Source organism: Harpia harpyja, chromosome 9, assembly GCF_026419915.1.
Source record: "Harpia harpyja isolate bHarHar1 chromosome 9, bHarHar1 primary haplotype, whole genome shotgun sequence".
NCBI classification, from domain to species: Eukaryota; Metazoa; Chordata; class Aves; order Accipitriformes; family Accipitridae; genus Harpia; species Harpia harpyja.
The window spans coordinates 20208765-20224779 of NC_068948.1; the positions used below are offsets into that span (position 1 = coordinate 20208765).

Here is a 16015-nt window from a genome sequence, read left to right on the forward strand (position 1 = left end):
TCCCATTTAAAGCCTTTCCTCATCTTAATGGTCCACTGCATCTTAAAAAAATATACACCTGTATTCCACCAGCCTGAAAAGCTACAGCCCACTGCGTAGCAAAGAAAAGCAACGGAAGTGCAAAAGAACAAAAAACCCAACCCAAAAAGGGGCATGGAAAACAACAGGATAATAATTCTGATGCTTTCAGCTCACGGACTGTTTGGGTTTTTTTTTCCACTGACCAACCATACCCACACTGATAATTTAGTCACCTGAAAGCAGTTCCACAAATCAGATACACAGTCATCCACCTGAGTCACAACATGCCAGGACTCTACTAATTTTAAAAGGATACAGACTAATGATGTGGTGACAATAGCAAGAATTGTTCCAACGGGAATGGATTTCTGTGCATCTTTGAGGTCCCCTGATCTGTTTGAACCAGCCATGATACCTGAAAATACATTCTGGATGTAAGATCATGGGAGAGAAGAAAGCTCAAGACACCCAAGATGCCCTCTCGTCCCAGTATTCTCACCGGTCACTGAAGGGAAGAAGATGCCAACCAGCACCATGAATGAAGTAGCTATATCAGAAAGCACATACAGATGGAGGTTGTTCTTCTGGCCTGCTACATCAACAGATGGGTGATGTGCTTTCTCCAGTATCTCTCCTTTCTCCAAATAATTGCTCCATAAGTTGTCTTCAATGTTATTATCATACCACAGAAAAGAAAAGCATGTTTCAGTTCAAAACCTGTTCTCATTATAACAGGTTTACAACTGAAGATTACAAATGTAATTCACTGATCAACACAAATTAAGATGTATATGGGTTACATGAAAGAAAATTTATATTGCATGCTTTCAAGGGAATCTGTAACAAAAACAATAAATATGTATGAATAGCCTAGAGAAGCCTAAGCACATTTAATGCTTTCATATCACTAAATGTAACACTCATTTAACTTCGTACCTATTTTAACCCTAAGAAATACATTGAATATTTTTAATGAACCACTATACCCACACGTAGTAGCTCAGCAAATCCAAAGCAGCAATATGACCAGCTTTCTAGATATAAACTGATTTGTTCTTTAGGCAGTGGAAAAATTTACAGAATTATATGGTTGGCATTTGAAATTTCACTAATAAACGCTGAGTCCATTTTAGAAACTAGACTACTAGTTTCTGTGAAAACGGGAACCATAGGCACTCAGCACCTGCACAAAGCAACTGGTCTCCCGTTCATTTCAATAATGAACACTTTTCAATGATATTATATTCAGGAGTGGGCAAAGAAGGAGGTACACTATTTTTATATGAGTACTCTTATCTTTCAGGACATAATCATAATCTGTATAAAACGGAGAGTCATAGCTACACAGAGTTCTGAAAAATTTTAACAACTTATGTTGGTATAGCTCATAATTACAGATGACTTTCTGCTGAAATTATGAGATGTATAAGGCAAATTTAATCACTTTTACAGCAGACAAGTACTGTATCAGGACAAAAGTGCCATCTACTCTTTTTAAAGATTATAAGACTTGGTTTTCTTTATTGAAGATAATTTTCTTCACTGTAACTACATTTCTTCAGTCCCTCTTTCTTAACCAGCAGGGAACAGTTCAACCCATTTCAACTGCTCAGCATGTCTCCTCTTTAAGGGAAAAAAAATATTCTGTCATACCTTTTAAAATGCCACTAGCAGCTCCTGGAATTCCTGCTATCTCGGAGACATTGTTCATTAGGAAATATTCATCACAGTTCTCGGTGGTTAAGTTTGTACTGTGGCAGAAGAGCTCCCAAAGCTTCGAGGCCACAGTAATGTTATCCTTAACTATGGTTTTGGCACAAACATCAAACTGATCTCTGGACAAAGTCCTGTTGCCCAACATGCAAATCCTGGAAGGGAAACATGAAAACCAGTGTTATTATATGGTACTGGGAAAATGAAGTCTGTCCTTCCCCATAATTCTTCTTTCATATCATGGAAACTTCAAGTGCCTCTAGTCTACTACATAATTTCTGAGCTCCAAAAAGATGGTGGTAACAGGACAAAGACTGTACATCTGTTTCCTTTAAGGGTCAGAAGTATAAAGCTACTTTTCCAACAATTTTGGGAGAGGTATAAAAAGCTACATCAGTGTGATTTATTGAATTTGGTAAATTTACCTTAAACAATGAAAGGGAAAGATTAGGCCACTTCCCCCCCCCCCCCCCCCCCAGTTAAACAGAACTAGTGGAGTGGAAGAGATCTGAAGAATACTAGCATTCAAATTACTAGTTATTTAGAATATCTAAAGATATTTGGAATCACATTATCCCAGCTTCTGTATAGTAGCACTCAAATGACCCCTGACATTTTAGCTTCAGAATTAGGAGCTTACATTTCAAGCACAATAAGCAAAGTTTCTTCTTGTCAGAAGATACTATGCATAATTGCTGAAATCCTCCAGTGCCTGTTGTGTTTCACCTAACTACAAATATAGTTTATTCCAGCACTGAAAATTTTTCATCTACTTCTCCAAAGACAGTTCCACAAGACATAGTGATATAACCTAACAGCTTGCTGCCACTAAAAGTTCATTGAGCTTCTCTTCCCAGTGCCAGAAAACACCCACAGAAAAAAAATAAATTATTTCTTCCATTTTAATAAGTTTGTTTCACAGGTCTTATCAATCACGAAAGCCAGGAAAATGGAAGAGACAGGGCCATTTTTGTAGGGTTTGCAGGCCTGTGAACTGTAACTTCAGAGAAGCCTTCCCCTCCAGAATTAAAAATAAATACAATATCTAGTTACTTCAGCAAAAGAAAAAGGAATACAGCCCAAGGAAGAAAGATAGCGAGAACATTCAAGAACAGTCCAAGAGATAATGAGGGGGAGGTAGAGACATTGTTTTATTTTTACTGCTGTAAACCTGCCACTGTTGTAAAACATTATAATCATTGGGCCCTAAACATCTAAAGGGAGCACTTGAGGGTTGCAAGTACTTAGTTACGGTCACAACATTTTAAGATGTGAATAATTATGCAGACTCAACTCCTCTATTTCCATTCCATTCATCTCTTGTCAGCAGCATCAGGAAATACTGTTTGCATTTCTGGTAAAACACATGCACCCACATTATTGCTGCTCCAGCTCCGAGTTTAAGAAACCGTATCATGTTTAACTGCCAATATGCCAAGTAGTACGTGTTGCGTAGTAGTACGGAGCAGGGCTACTCACATGGCAGACTAATCTGCTTTCAGGCCAAGGGGAAGTTTCGCTGGAGCCTCAGCATAGCCCCACCATCACACCTTCCACATTCCTAAGAGATGCCCTATTTCTCAGCAAGCAGCTGCATCACACCGCCACAGTTTCCAACCACGAAGGCAGCTCATCATGTCTGACTGGCCTGGAGAAAATGGACTTGCCAAACTGCTTCCTGCTAACTGCCATAAATAACCCAGCAAAATTCTTGCTAAAATTTAACTCAGCAGCTGTAGGCTAAGATACTGGATCGTCTTTGCAGGAAGCAGAGAAACGTCAGCCTCTATCGATCCATATACTCACCACAAGACTTTATTCTACCAAGACAGTTAAAAAAATGTAATAATGCACTCATTTTAGCCTGAGAAACTTCTATTCCATGAGCTCTGCATGCAGAAGACTATCACTATCAAAAGAAATCTGAAGTAATTCACAAAAAAGGTAGCTTTGACAATGTATTAGGCAAAAGTTTTAAGTAACTTCCATTGAACCCCACCTTCCAGATCTGTAGGCAAAGCCATACCCCCCATCCAGAAATACTACTCACGGAAATTCAGGTGGATCAAAGATGGACTTGATAGCTCCAGCATAAATGGACAGTATAGATATTACTACGCAGGCCAAGAAGAGGGAAGCAAATTTGTTAACATATTTCACGCCTACAAAGACCACCACTGCCATTAGGATGAGGAATACAGTTCCATATACCCTCATGTTATTTAGCATAGCACTGGATGCATCATGGGCACCGGATGAATGAAAAATTGCTGCTTGTGGCACAATATATGTCTGAAACAAGAAGAAAGCAAGCTGAAGGAACACAGAAACAGAACTCTGGCTATATTACCGTAGTGATCTTGTACTTATACTAGAAATTTAAATCACTTTCCAATCTGTAACACGCTCTTAACCAGGAATCTTCAGTTTATAGGAAAAGTCAAGCAATAACGGCCCATTCTATTTCAGTAGTACAACTGAGCCAAATTCATCAATGATGAGTATGTGTCTTTGACTAAGTCGTACTTCCATCTGTGTTTTCAGAAAAGCTTCCATTCTGGATACCCACAGAGCGTGCAGCTTCCAAAGGGAAGCACTAGCAGTACGGAACTGGACACCAAGAAACTGGAGACCTTCTGGTCTCTACCTGTAAATACGTATACAAATATGGGACAAGAATACTGGGGCATTTTCCATATGCTATTTGTTTTAAAAGCAGACTACTCCAATACTACTCACCAATAAAATCTCAATGGCACCAAGGATATACATTGCTCCTGCAAATGTTGTTCCCAAATAAAAGCACAGCCCTACAGCTCCACCAAACTCTGGGCCCAATGACCTGGATATCATGAAATAGGAGCCACCAGCTACGAAACAAGAAAAGTGAGAGTAAAATTATCATTTATTTATTGTTATAAATTGTAAAATATTCACAACAAGAATACAACAAAATTATACACTGTGTATCTGCTTTTTGTGGGGTTCAACTGAAGTATCTTTTTGTAAGCACAGGGGTAACTAAAAACCAAATAATTTAATCTTTAGTCTAACTGATAGTAAGAAGAAATACTAGATATGAATTCAGGCTTTGTATCCTGGCTTAAGCAAATTTCTCTGGAATAAAACCACATTAACAGCTTATAGCAACTTTTTTTTTTTTTTTTAAAAACAGAAATGAGAAGCTTGGTAACTACACTTACCTGGAACAACACCATTTGTGGCAATAGCACTCATTGATATGGTTGTCAGCATAGTCTGGGGAAAACAAGGAAAAGAAAGCAATTATGTCAACAACGTTTTTTAAAACGTAACTTATTTCTTGATAGAGTAAAGCTGCCACTGCATATAGGATACAGTATTTCTATTTATTCTGCCTTGACAGGTCATTATCTGAAGGAAAACAAGGGCAGCAGGAATTTAATCATCAAGCTGTTGAGACTTCTGCTTGAGAGATGACCACTGCTTTATCAGGTCAAATAATGGGTGTCTGCAGACAAAGCAAGATAAAAGAATGCAGGTGTCCCTCCATCTGCAGAGCTGAAATTCCAGCAAAGGCTAGTCCAGCAAAGGAGAGAGCCATGACCTGGCACAGGCACAGAAAACAGCTGTTTGCTAAACAAACACTATTTTTAAAACTGTATCTACACTAGATACAGTTTGCCAGTTTACAAATACTAGCCAAAAAAAAGAAAAAAAAAAGGGGGGGGAGGGAGAAATCACATGACTACAAACATAGCAGAAGTGTCTAGCATAAACCTGGCTTTTCTTTACACATGCATCTACAATGCAGCCTCTCCAAGTTTCTTAATAGTTTCACAGAGATTATGTCACATGCATTATTTTACCCATATACTTACACAACAGCAGCAAAGTAATACAATCAGGAAGGACTGAAGAACTCCAGCCATTCCCACCATCCAAGTCAGCCGAAGGAAGAGAATAACCCCAAAGATATTCTGCATGCATGGTAAATACACCCCCATCAGGGTGCCCATGCTGGGTGACTGAAAAAAAAAAAAAGTTCATTGACATTCATTAACTGGAGTTATTCACAGCATAGGTAACTAAAAACCCCTACAACTTCAGTTTTTCAAATGGTAGAAATCTGGGAAACATAAGGTAGACACATAAAAATACTTTTGTGCTGGACTTCCACAAAACATGACGCAAACTCCAAAACCATGAATTCCTGAACAAAATGCTGACCCTATCGCATCTTCACACCTGAAGTAATTATACTCAGCATTTAACACCAATTACTAACAACAGAACATACATATATTTGTTTTATTGTAGAACCACAGAGTTTCTAGTATGAAACCTGTTGAATTCTGCAGACCCCGAGTAAGATAGATCCTACCCTACTCCCCAGAGTTTACTAATTAGTTTCATGGAAAACATACTTTTGTGATCTTACAACCAGAAAAGATTTGGAAGCAATCTGGAGACATGCATAATGTATTTTCTTCCATGTTATATGTTCTACGTAAAACTAATGATTCTAACCTTTCTTATGTTTAATATTAGCATCACACTCTGAATTACTTTTGACAGTGACTGAGAAAATACAAGTTAGTTGCACAACTTCACAGGTACTGCACATGACTGGCATTCAACATAGTATCTTGTAGAAATCTCTTTTGCCCAAATAGTTATTGTCAGAGGACAGTCAGATCCAAAACAATGATATCAAAATGCCACTGATAAGGGTTTTATTTCAAGAAATACAAAAGTGTTCCCTGCTTTGGCACACCTTGCACTAGCAGCATTTCAGAGTCCCATATCTCTGTGGTTTCCTGCCAAGACATTTCATCACTTCTGCTTTCTGAGGTTTTCTTTTCCATTTAAAATTATACAGAACGCTGAAACACAGGGGAAACAGAGAGTGCAACTTCTCAAAGGCTCATCGCTTTCTATAAATAAACCTGAATTCCAAAACATATTACAGATAGACAGCATTTAAAGAAACCCATGAACAATCATCTAAATGAGAAGGATATTAAAGGAAGGTGACAACAGTTGTTCAAATTTGACTCCACACAGCATTAACTAAATGCAAAAATAAATAGGTAACATGCACCCTTATAAACAAATTAGTTATGAATCAAAAGCAACGGTACTTAAGGCAAGCATATTACTCTTAAAGCAATAAAATGGCTGTCAAAAACTTTGTTCTTGCCTTGTCTTCCCTGTGGAAAAATTTAGTTACCTAAGGTAAGTCAAGAGTGTATTTTATTACACAAAGCAAAATCCTAGAAAAATCAAATGGTCAAAATAAGCAATCTAGGAATTTAGCGCTTCAACTCACAATCACACAGTACAATTTGAAATTTCCTCATCTGCATGAGGAATCTGCCCTGCCGGACATGAAAGAAAACTGTGCCCAAGAACATGATCTGAACAGTTCTTTGTTAGAAATGCCAGGAATTGCTGACTGAGTTTTCTGAAGTCAGCTTGGAATTCTTTGTGTGACTAAGGTTAAATCAGAACAAACAGACTTTCCCCATATACACACTTCAACTCGGGTGAACCTCCTGAAGTAAAGTGGGCAACCGAGCCATGTGCTGATGGCTGCCAATGGACTTACCCTATGAGACCCACCAGCACAGGGCCAGAGAGCTGTTACTCACCTGTTCCGATGCCACAGTACAAAAAAAAAAAAAAAAAAAAAAAAAAAAATCCCTAAAACATCACCTGCCATTTATACAAAAATCACCGTCCTATAGAACTAACCTGATCAGCTTTGTCAAGATTATGTATAAGGACAAAAGGAATCGTTTTCTGATACTAACAGAAGTGACACTTGTACATAAGTATCCTGATTAGGGTAAGGTAAGGATTTTTTAACAAGTTGTTCCAATGCTACAACGGAGGAAGATCTTCTCAGGGTATTCTTTATAGTGTACCTGCTTCCTCAAGAAGGGGAGGTTTAGATGCTTTTGATTCAAACACCTTCATCTGATTCACATTGTGTCTTCAACTGCATAAACATTAACTGAGAAAGGACCAAATAATGTTGCCAGGCACTGGGCAGATTTTGCCCTGCATAAGGGCTTCCTATTGTCACATTAATGTATTCTTTGCCTCTATCTGATCATTCATCCATCAGTCACCCCCCTCACAGCATCTCTGAACGCAGCAGCCAGCATCAAGTGAATTTATCAGATGTGTGGGTATCTCAGAGGTAAAGGATTCTCTACAAGATTGTCAAAATTGGCATCTGGGAAAAGGAAAGAAGCTCAACCTATTGCCCCTACACAGGAGAAGCAAGTGGAACACAGTTATTATATATTCTATATGACAGTCTTCCAAACACTATCAAAGCAGGTGAGTTTTCAGCCTGCCCTTTACACATCTCCCAACACCTGCTTCCTTTGCATAAGAATTCACCTTAGCTCAGCTCCTTCCTATCTTCTGCCCTATGTGGTCCCTGCAGCTTTGCTCTACTGTTAATCATCTTCTTCCCTTCCCTCTTAAGTGGCCTCTTATGCATATCAAGTTAGAAGCTAACTTCAGCCACAGAGGAAGAGAAATCGTGCACTAGCTGTGTAGTTATGAGACTACTGCAGAGCAGAACAGCATAGGAAATGCGTAAGTGTCTGCCCGCAGACAAAACCCAAGCCACAGGTATTACTAAGTGTACCTCAGGCATAAGTTTACTCTGGATTTTCTGACCCCGCGGAATAAAAAATACTGGTATGAAAGAATGATCCACAAATACGACTTGAACCAGCTTGTTCACAGAAATATTTAACACCAATGATTTGCAGTGACTTGACCCTTTTTTATAGTAACTTATAATCAGTAAGTGATACTAAACCAGTGCTTAAGTCTCAACAGAATGCAATCTGAAATGAGAAGGGTATTATGTTCAGTCTCAACAGCTACCAAATGAAAAAAATTTAACACCCCATGCTGCATAAAGGAAATAAAACACAAAGACATTTTGAAGAACACTGGTTTAGATCAACCAAGGGACAGAAAAATCTCAAAAACAGTCTCAATTTCAGCAATGCAGATCATGTTTCTGTTCACTCTAATCAGCTGCAGACACATAATTGATACAAATATTGATCTGAGTCTGAAGGACACTATTTCCATTGTGCCAGCATGATGGGTTATCAAAGCACTTGGCTGTAGGGCTCAGGGACATTGATCAGTAATGACAGCTCTTGTGGTTGCTCTGTAGCATGAGGACAGACAGCAGCACAGAAATGAACTGCCTTATTAAAGATACATGAACTAAAATAGTTAATCTAAATTTTTCCATCATAAGACAGGGATATTTTTATAGCACTGCAAATATTAAGTGCTTTAATATAAGACTGTATTTAGAAAAGATAAAAAGCAACGCAATTTCTACCCTTTTACATGGAGTAGTGTCGATTTTATCTGATGTGTATCTAACAGAATGCTACTATCAAAAATACTTAATGGGAATGCTGAAACAGGGTAACATGTTTATATTAAGCTGTTTTGCACTGAAATCATCCTGATCTTCGTTTGCATCTTCCACAAACTCTGCAGCAATTATTCCAAGAGATTAGAAGGGGGGGATAGTCACGTAATGTATTTTCCTGAGCTCTTTTGGTCTCGTCACTGTAGAAAGCAGGTGCTGACAACACTGATCTCCTCCAGCTAAAGCACATCATTCTCTAGTCCTTTAAGCTTAAACTTTGGAAGAGAGATCTCATTTTTACAATACCCACCTCTCAGAGATTTGGCCACGTCATGTGCACACAACTGCCTTGTCTCTTTTTTTTGTGTTTCCGTGGGGTTTTTTTGTTGGTTTGGGGTTTTTGTGGTTTGTTTTTGGGTTGGGTTTTTTTGTCACTTGAATGAATATGATTTGGTGGGCAGGTGTGTGCTAGGTAACAAAATGGTATTCACTGAGACACCTGTCTTACCTGCTCAGAGAATTATATATTCACTTACTGAAAGGACTGCTTTCTTCATTCAATTTTTGAATACCAGATCTAGAGTCTGCTCAACCTCCTCGCTCCAGTTCTTGTCTATGACATGCCAATTCCAGTAAGTGACACATCAGGACAGGCGGCTTACCTTTCATCGTCACACTGGCTGGGGACATATTTGCTGAGTGTACCCAGTATAACATTCAGCAATGAGTCTGTTAACAATGCTGGCACTTAAAAACAGAACCTGCGATCATGTTGGGGTGCATATTCATGCTTCTGTACTAATGCTCAAATGGGAAGAATAAGGTAACAGCACTGCATTGATTTGTACTTCAAAGATTATTAAAGACAAATGTGTAGATGAATCCCATTTGCACAGTTTCTGGATACCTTCAATCCATAGCATTGTACAGTTACTGCTTTTGAATTTCCTGTTTTTAATGGTTATAATTATTGGCCAAGTTAATATTCAACCTTCTTACATTCTACAAGATGTTTAAAATTTCATATTGTATATGGCAAGAAAGGGAGAAGAAATTCAAACTACAGTTATAACATTGCAGCTGATGTAATTTATCCCAGACACAGACATGCTAGGCAAAGATTCACTTAAGGAAACTGCAGTGTTTACACAGAAAATACTGAGATATTAACGCAGGATGATATTGTCACTTTTGGAATGGTTACCCAAACCATTCTACAAAAAACATCTGAGAAGTCTGCAAACACACATTTTTGGGACACGGGAAAGCATAATTCAGGACAACCCAGGTATTTTGCCCAAACCCTATTTTACCATAGAAGCATAGGTTTAACAAAGACAACAGTCCTTTTTTATGGCAGTAAACAGTTTGAAAACATGCAAGTGTTTGCATAAATCATACCTAGATGTAGAAATATTAACACCAAACCTTACATGTTACTCTACCAGGGATTTAAAACAACTTCGCAGTTTCCTGTTATTTGCCCCATTTTTACCTTATGAAGCTATACTGCATTTGCTTTAACCGACTTTACACTACAGACCCGTCACGAAATTCTCCCAATTCTTTCTCCAACAGGGAAGTAAGCGACTAGCTTTCAGATTAGACTGCATCTTACGCTGGTATTCTGGTCAGGCAATTAATGAGGAAATAAAACAGCAAAAGTGATCAGAACTTTCTAAAAATAGTAAGGACTGTACCTATTGTATCCCCCTCCATTCTATCTTTGTTAGGGTAACAATCGATCTGCTTTTGATAGGAAGAGGCTGAAAATTATTTTAATTATGCAACACCACCATATTAACAGCTGATGCCTGACATTATTCCCACCAAAAGCATGCTAAAACAGAGATGCAGCTGACATTTCATGTTAGTAATGCCAAGGTAAAAACTTTGGACAGACTCAGCAATTAGTATAACACCAAGTACCACACAAAAGAAACTGACAGTTAAAATGCTTAAATTACTTTTTTAATGTAAGCTTATAATACTAGAAAGCAGTTACTGCACCCAGAAGACCTTCACTCAGTCTTGTAATGATGTCATATTAACCACAATATTACAGCACTTTAGTGTGTGCGGTCTCAGATAAAATTGAGTTTTAAACTTCGTGTTGACTAAACAACTTTGTTAATCCCAGTGCAAAACCGTGCAGAGCAAGGAACTGGAGTGTGAGCAAGGAAGCTGGAATCCAGCTTTCAGCATGGGGTAACATGCATTCTCTTTGAGAACAATGTGCTGTTTTTCAACTTTATCACTGCCATCTCTTTCTGAAATGGCTCAACTTTGACAGGGCAGTACTATAAAATCTGTTTCAAGTGCTATCTTACTTTTTTGGAAAACTTTCTTTTGACAAAATTTGCAAGCACAATGACAGGCCTGCAAGTGCCATAAAATGCAACCACACCACTTGAGGGTTTAGCACTAACTGAAACACTTGCCTGACTGCCAGAGCACTAAGAAGAGCAGTTAGAACATAGCCCTCCTGATACAAATCTAACTACCAACAATCAGTCCCCACCTTCTACCTAGTTATTACAAGGCCAGCCCAAACGGGCTAACCATCTAAATGCAGATCCTTTGGGGCAGAAATCAGTTGCCTAAGTGCCTAACAAGAGAATGACTCTTGAGCTGCCGCAGGCTGTCCTATCTGACCTCCACCCACTGCTCTAGAAGGGTGTTGCCTCCTGCAAGTCCTGTGTCATACCTACCAGGCTTGCAGAGATGTGTCAGATACTGCTGGGCAGCTAAAACAGCACTAGGAAAAAGCTGGGCGTTTTGTTTTGTTGTTTATTCAATTCACCACTAAAAGCCTATGCTCCTTACCTAAATCCATACCAAGTGTATGTAACTGCACCGTAGGGCACAGTGCTTAACCACTGCATCTGCCCCAATTCTTTGGTAACATTTGGTTACCTACAGAGTTCTACGTTATTTCTTTGCAACACTGTCATGGTTCCTGACAGACATTAAGATAAAGCAGAAAGGAGTCCAGCTCCCCAAAAATCACACAGGCAATCATCCCATTCATCGGCTGGCCACGGAGAGAATCTTTACTTACTTTTGATACTTTCTTTTTCGAGCCATCAGTACTTTCTGCTTCTTCATGTTCCTTAACACCTTGGGTAAGATTTGTGTAGTTGACCAACTTGCCAAGCAGAGATGACACTTTTGGTCGTATATCAAGTTCTTCCTGTGGAAGAAGACAACTAGTCAACTTCTGCAATTCACAGCATTTATGAAGAGTGGCTGGGGTCACGCCTGCCTTGGCATGCCTGAGGGTGCCAGGGAACAAACACACCAGGAAAATCACCCAGGGAATGACAGAATATTTCATTATGCCTGAACCACTGATGAGAAGATTTACTTTTCTAAAAGGAGGGCAACTCTGACAGAAAAAAGCTATGCCAACAGGTCTGCACTGTATGCACCTTTGCATGAATTACAGCAATAAAGAAGTCAGAGCCTTGGGACTGTAAGAAAATGAAGGTATACCTTGCATGTATCTCTAATGTCAGCTTACATCAACATATATGCTTTTAAAAAGGTCAAGTTGCCAAACAAATCAGAGACTTAGTGATTAAACTCCGGTCATTGTAGGCAGGCATGCACTCCGATAATTCTATTACATTTTTCAAACTATGTCACCTAATTCATGTGGATCTAGATAAAAATCCCAGAAGCCACGTTTACGGAGGCCTCACACCTTTACATTCATCCCATCCAACTTTAGTTTCTGAAAGTAACTTCAAGGGGAAAAAAGAAAAAGAAAAAAAAAGAAATCAGAACAAAATCATTCCTTTCCCCTTTCTCTTTGAAATTAAAATGTCTTGCATGTCTAATTGCACAGTAAGCGATGCATGGTAAAAAGAACAACTTTTTACACAGGAAAAAAAATTAAGAAAGATTTCACTGTCTGGAGTTGTATCATATCTTCATGTATCATTACAAACAGTTTCTGGTAGGATTGGTAGCATTATGTGCTCTGACCTAATGCAGACACTGACCCGAAATGGCTAAGCAGATGCCATGAGCCAAGCGCTCCTTCTCTTACTCCTTCCTCTGATCTGATCTGATGTTCACATCTTTAAAAATCTGATTACAATTCCTTCCAGAAAGAGGTTGAGGCAACACATGCTTCCTGTTCAGTTAGTTGAGCAGCATGGCCTTTGGGATGCTCCTCCCTCTCTTCAGTACCACAGAAAGAGCCTGCAGACCTGGTGTGGTACTGTGTTATTGCTTCTGAAAGAGGCAGGCGTGTGACTAGCAGCAGCCATGTCACAAGTGGCCAACTCTCCATGCCCTACAATTTATCCTGATCACAGGTTTACCATGCCTTGGAGGGAGGAGACACCACAGCTGGGAGCACGCTTCAAAGTCTTTTAGCTCAAGCACACTGCCTGCAAACATGGTTGTAGCATTTCCATGGTGATTTCCTATCTAGCAGTAGGTTAGTTATACTTGTCCAGGCTCTATGCCACGCAGCTGAACTCTGCAGGCGCCAACCTGGCGGGGTATAGAGCCAGCTCAGGCTGCCCCACAGCGAGTTCTCAGAACGCGAAACACAGGGTACACATTGCCGGTATTGCTGTGAAGCTGTAACTCAGCAGCACAGCTGGAAAGCAGCTGCAGAGCCATACAATGACTCTCTGCACCACTCCCCAGCACCTGAGCTTCTGAAAACATTTTTTAGAAACTTGGTCTTAGCACACCATGATATATTTGAATTTAATGCAGTGGCCAGTGAGGTGAAGATCTGGAGGAGGATGCTGCAGGACTTGGTGTAGCTCCAACTGGCCTCCCACATGAGAGCCTGGTCCTCCTTACTTCCACGTGGAAACAGTCAGACCACCCTGCCTCGCCCTCCCAAGTGGTGACAATACCTGAGCTTTTTCATCACACAGGGTATCTCTGCCTACTGGTACCTTGGACAACAGACCTACACCCACAAAAAAGCATGTGGGGGAGAAATCCATATTACTGATATACTGCAGTTGTAATACAGGATACCCAGGCTAATCTGAGTACCTGCATTTAGGCACTCTCCTACAGAGTAATGTGGTCCTTCTTAACACAGTAAATCAGGCCATGCTCATTTTCCACACTGATTAGCCCACAGTGCCACAGCTTCGCTATCTAAATTATTCAGGTCACCTCTGGTACCATTATATTTTGCTACTTTGTAGGCATACCCCTAACACACCACTAGCTTTTAGATTAGTCACGCAGTGAGTTAGGTACAGACCCACAGCCTGGAACTTTGCGACGATCTCTCTTCCACTTAATACAATGTGCTCAATCCCTGCCATCTTGGAAGATCACAAATCATATTAGAAGTATGAAAAACAGTTAGAAATTACCTCAAACAAGGCCAGATTTCTGTCATAGTAATCACCTCCCTTGCCAGCTTCTGAACTGTTCAGGAAAGGACTGTTTTCTTTATGGTTGCCATGACCTGCAAAGAAAAAAAGCAGCAGGTTTTGGTAAGAGCAGAAAGACACATATCCCAAGGAAATTTTGTAACCTTGACAAAACCCATGGGGAATAAACTTCTTTGGTCAATTAAATCTGTTTCTTTTTAATATCTAGTTACGCAATGTCATCAATATCAGAAGTATTACCCTCAAGGTAGAGTTTTTTCTATTTCTACTCCTCCGTTTTCATTAAACTAGAATAAATAGCCACCTCAAAGTAAAATTTACAAGCAGGGTCACAGCTAAAACACTACTTGCGCCTTTATGCTCTAACGTTCCCTTTTATAACTTTCTTATATAGAACAGGGACAAGTGAAAAGACAGTTCCCGCGCACTTAGAAATCATTACTAATACTAAGAGCAACTTTTGAGCAGTATGTCCAAACAGACTATGTAGATTTAGTAAGACTGAGCAATTCAAAAACTAGATTCTGCTATTACAATACAGGTAAATATCAACCAAAGTCCCCCCTTTTTTTTGTTGTTGGTGGTTTTTTGTTGTTGTTTTTTTACTATGCCCACTAATCCTAGACACCAAATGTCCTCACTTCATGATGCTTTTACCCTTATTGTAAAAGCGTTCACATACGCAATGAACAATGTTTAAAAAAAAAAAAAAGATAACATGGAAAAATCAATAGAGCTTTTTGTAACTAGTAACTTAAAAAAAAACAATTTAAGGACACTATAGTATAAAATGAGCTCTGGAGAAAAAAAGAAAAAGAAAATTTAATTGATTCCAGCATTCAGAAGTTCTCGGACCTGTGGCTCCCATTGCACTCTGCTTGACAAACAAAAATTCCTTTCTTTTGCCTGCAGTAACTCTTCACTCCCTGCTCTTTCAGCCAATGCAAACTAAAGAGATTTCCAAGAGTATCTCCTTAAGAAAGGATCAATTCAAGGAATACTTTTTTTTTTTTTAATACTTACAAAATAGTAACCACTAAAGAAATTGAAAATTAAAGAAAAAAACTTATTATCTCAAATGAAAATACTGCAAGCTAAAGAAGTATTGTACACCGAATACATAAAAAGCAAGATATTAAACAGCTGGATTTTTTTGGTGCATATTTTCAATAATTAAGGTAATCAATTCAACAAGGCTACACTAAATTATTTTAATATAATTGAAGTGGAAGTGTCTCTGCATTTTGAAATCTGAATCAACTTACAAAATGAACCTAACAGGCAAATAGAAGACACACAGCAATCAGCATATACCACACTGTTACAAAAGTAATTGCTATAAGTGAAAAAATTATGAGAAAGTTCAGTACTATTCCTACTGAGGGGTAGGGATGCATGGAAAGAAGCATGATTTGCTGGAAATTGCTCACAGGTGATTTGAACAAAACTGTTGGAAAAACAATATTCACAAACAGGTCTTTTTAAGCTTCTAGAATTA

The 16015-nt window shown here is 39.0% G+C and overlaps 1 protein-coding gene across 9 annotated transcripts in view; it reads right to left on the minus strand.

The window, feature by feature from the left end:
• Nucleotides 1–16015, minus strand: part of SLC12A4 (solute carrier family 12 member 4) — a 49637-nt gene that overhangs the window by 14778 nt on the left and 18844 nt on the right. For all 9 annotated transcript variants that reach the window (XR_008236809.1, XM_052798228.1, XM_052798232.1 and 6 more), the window contains 9 exons: nt 14497–14591; nt 12198–12329; nt 5595–5741; nt 4938–4992; nt 4474–4604; nt 3785–4026; nt 1675–1889; nt 521–685; nt 338–436 (listed from right to left, as the gene is read on the minus strand). Coding sequence is in view for 8 of the 9 variants with exons in the window: in XM_052798228.1 (XP_052654188.1) it covers nt 338–436; nt 521–685; nt 1675–1889; nt 3785–4026; nt 4474–4604; nt 4938–4992; nt 5595–5741; nt 12198–12329; nt 14497–14591 (1281 nt within the window). In the remaining variant the exon portion in view is untranslated. The remainder of the gene's footprint in view (nt 1–337; nt 437–520; nt 686–1674; nt 1890–3784; nt 4027–4473; nt 4605–4937; nt 4993–5594; nt 5742–12197; nt 12330–14496; nt 14592–16015) is intronic.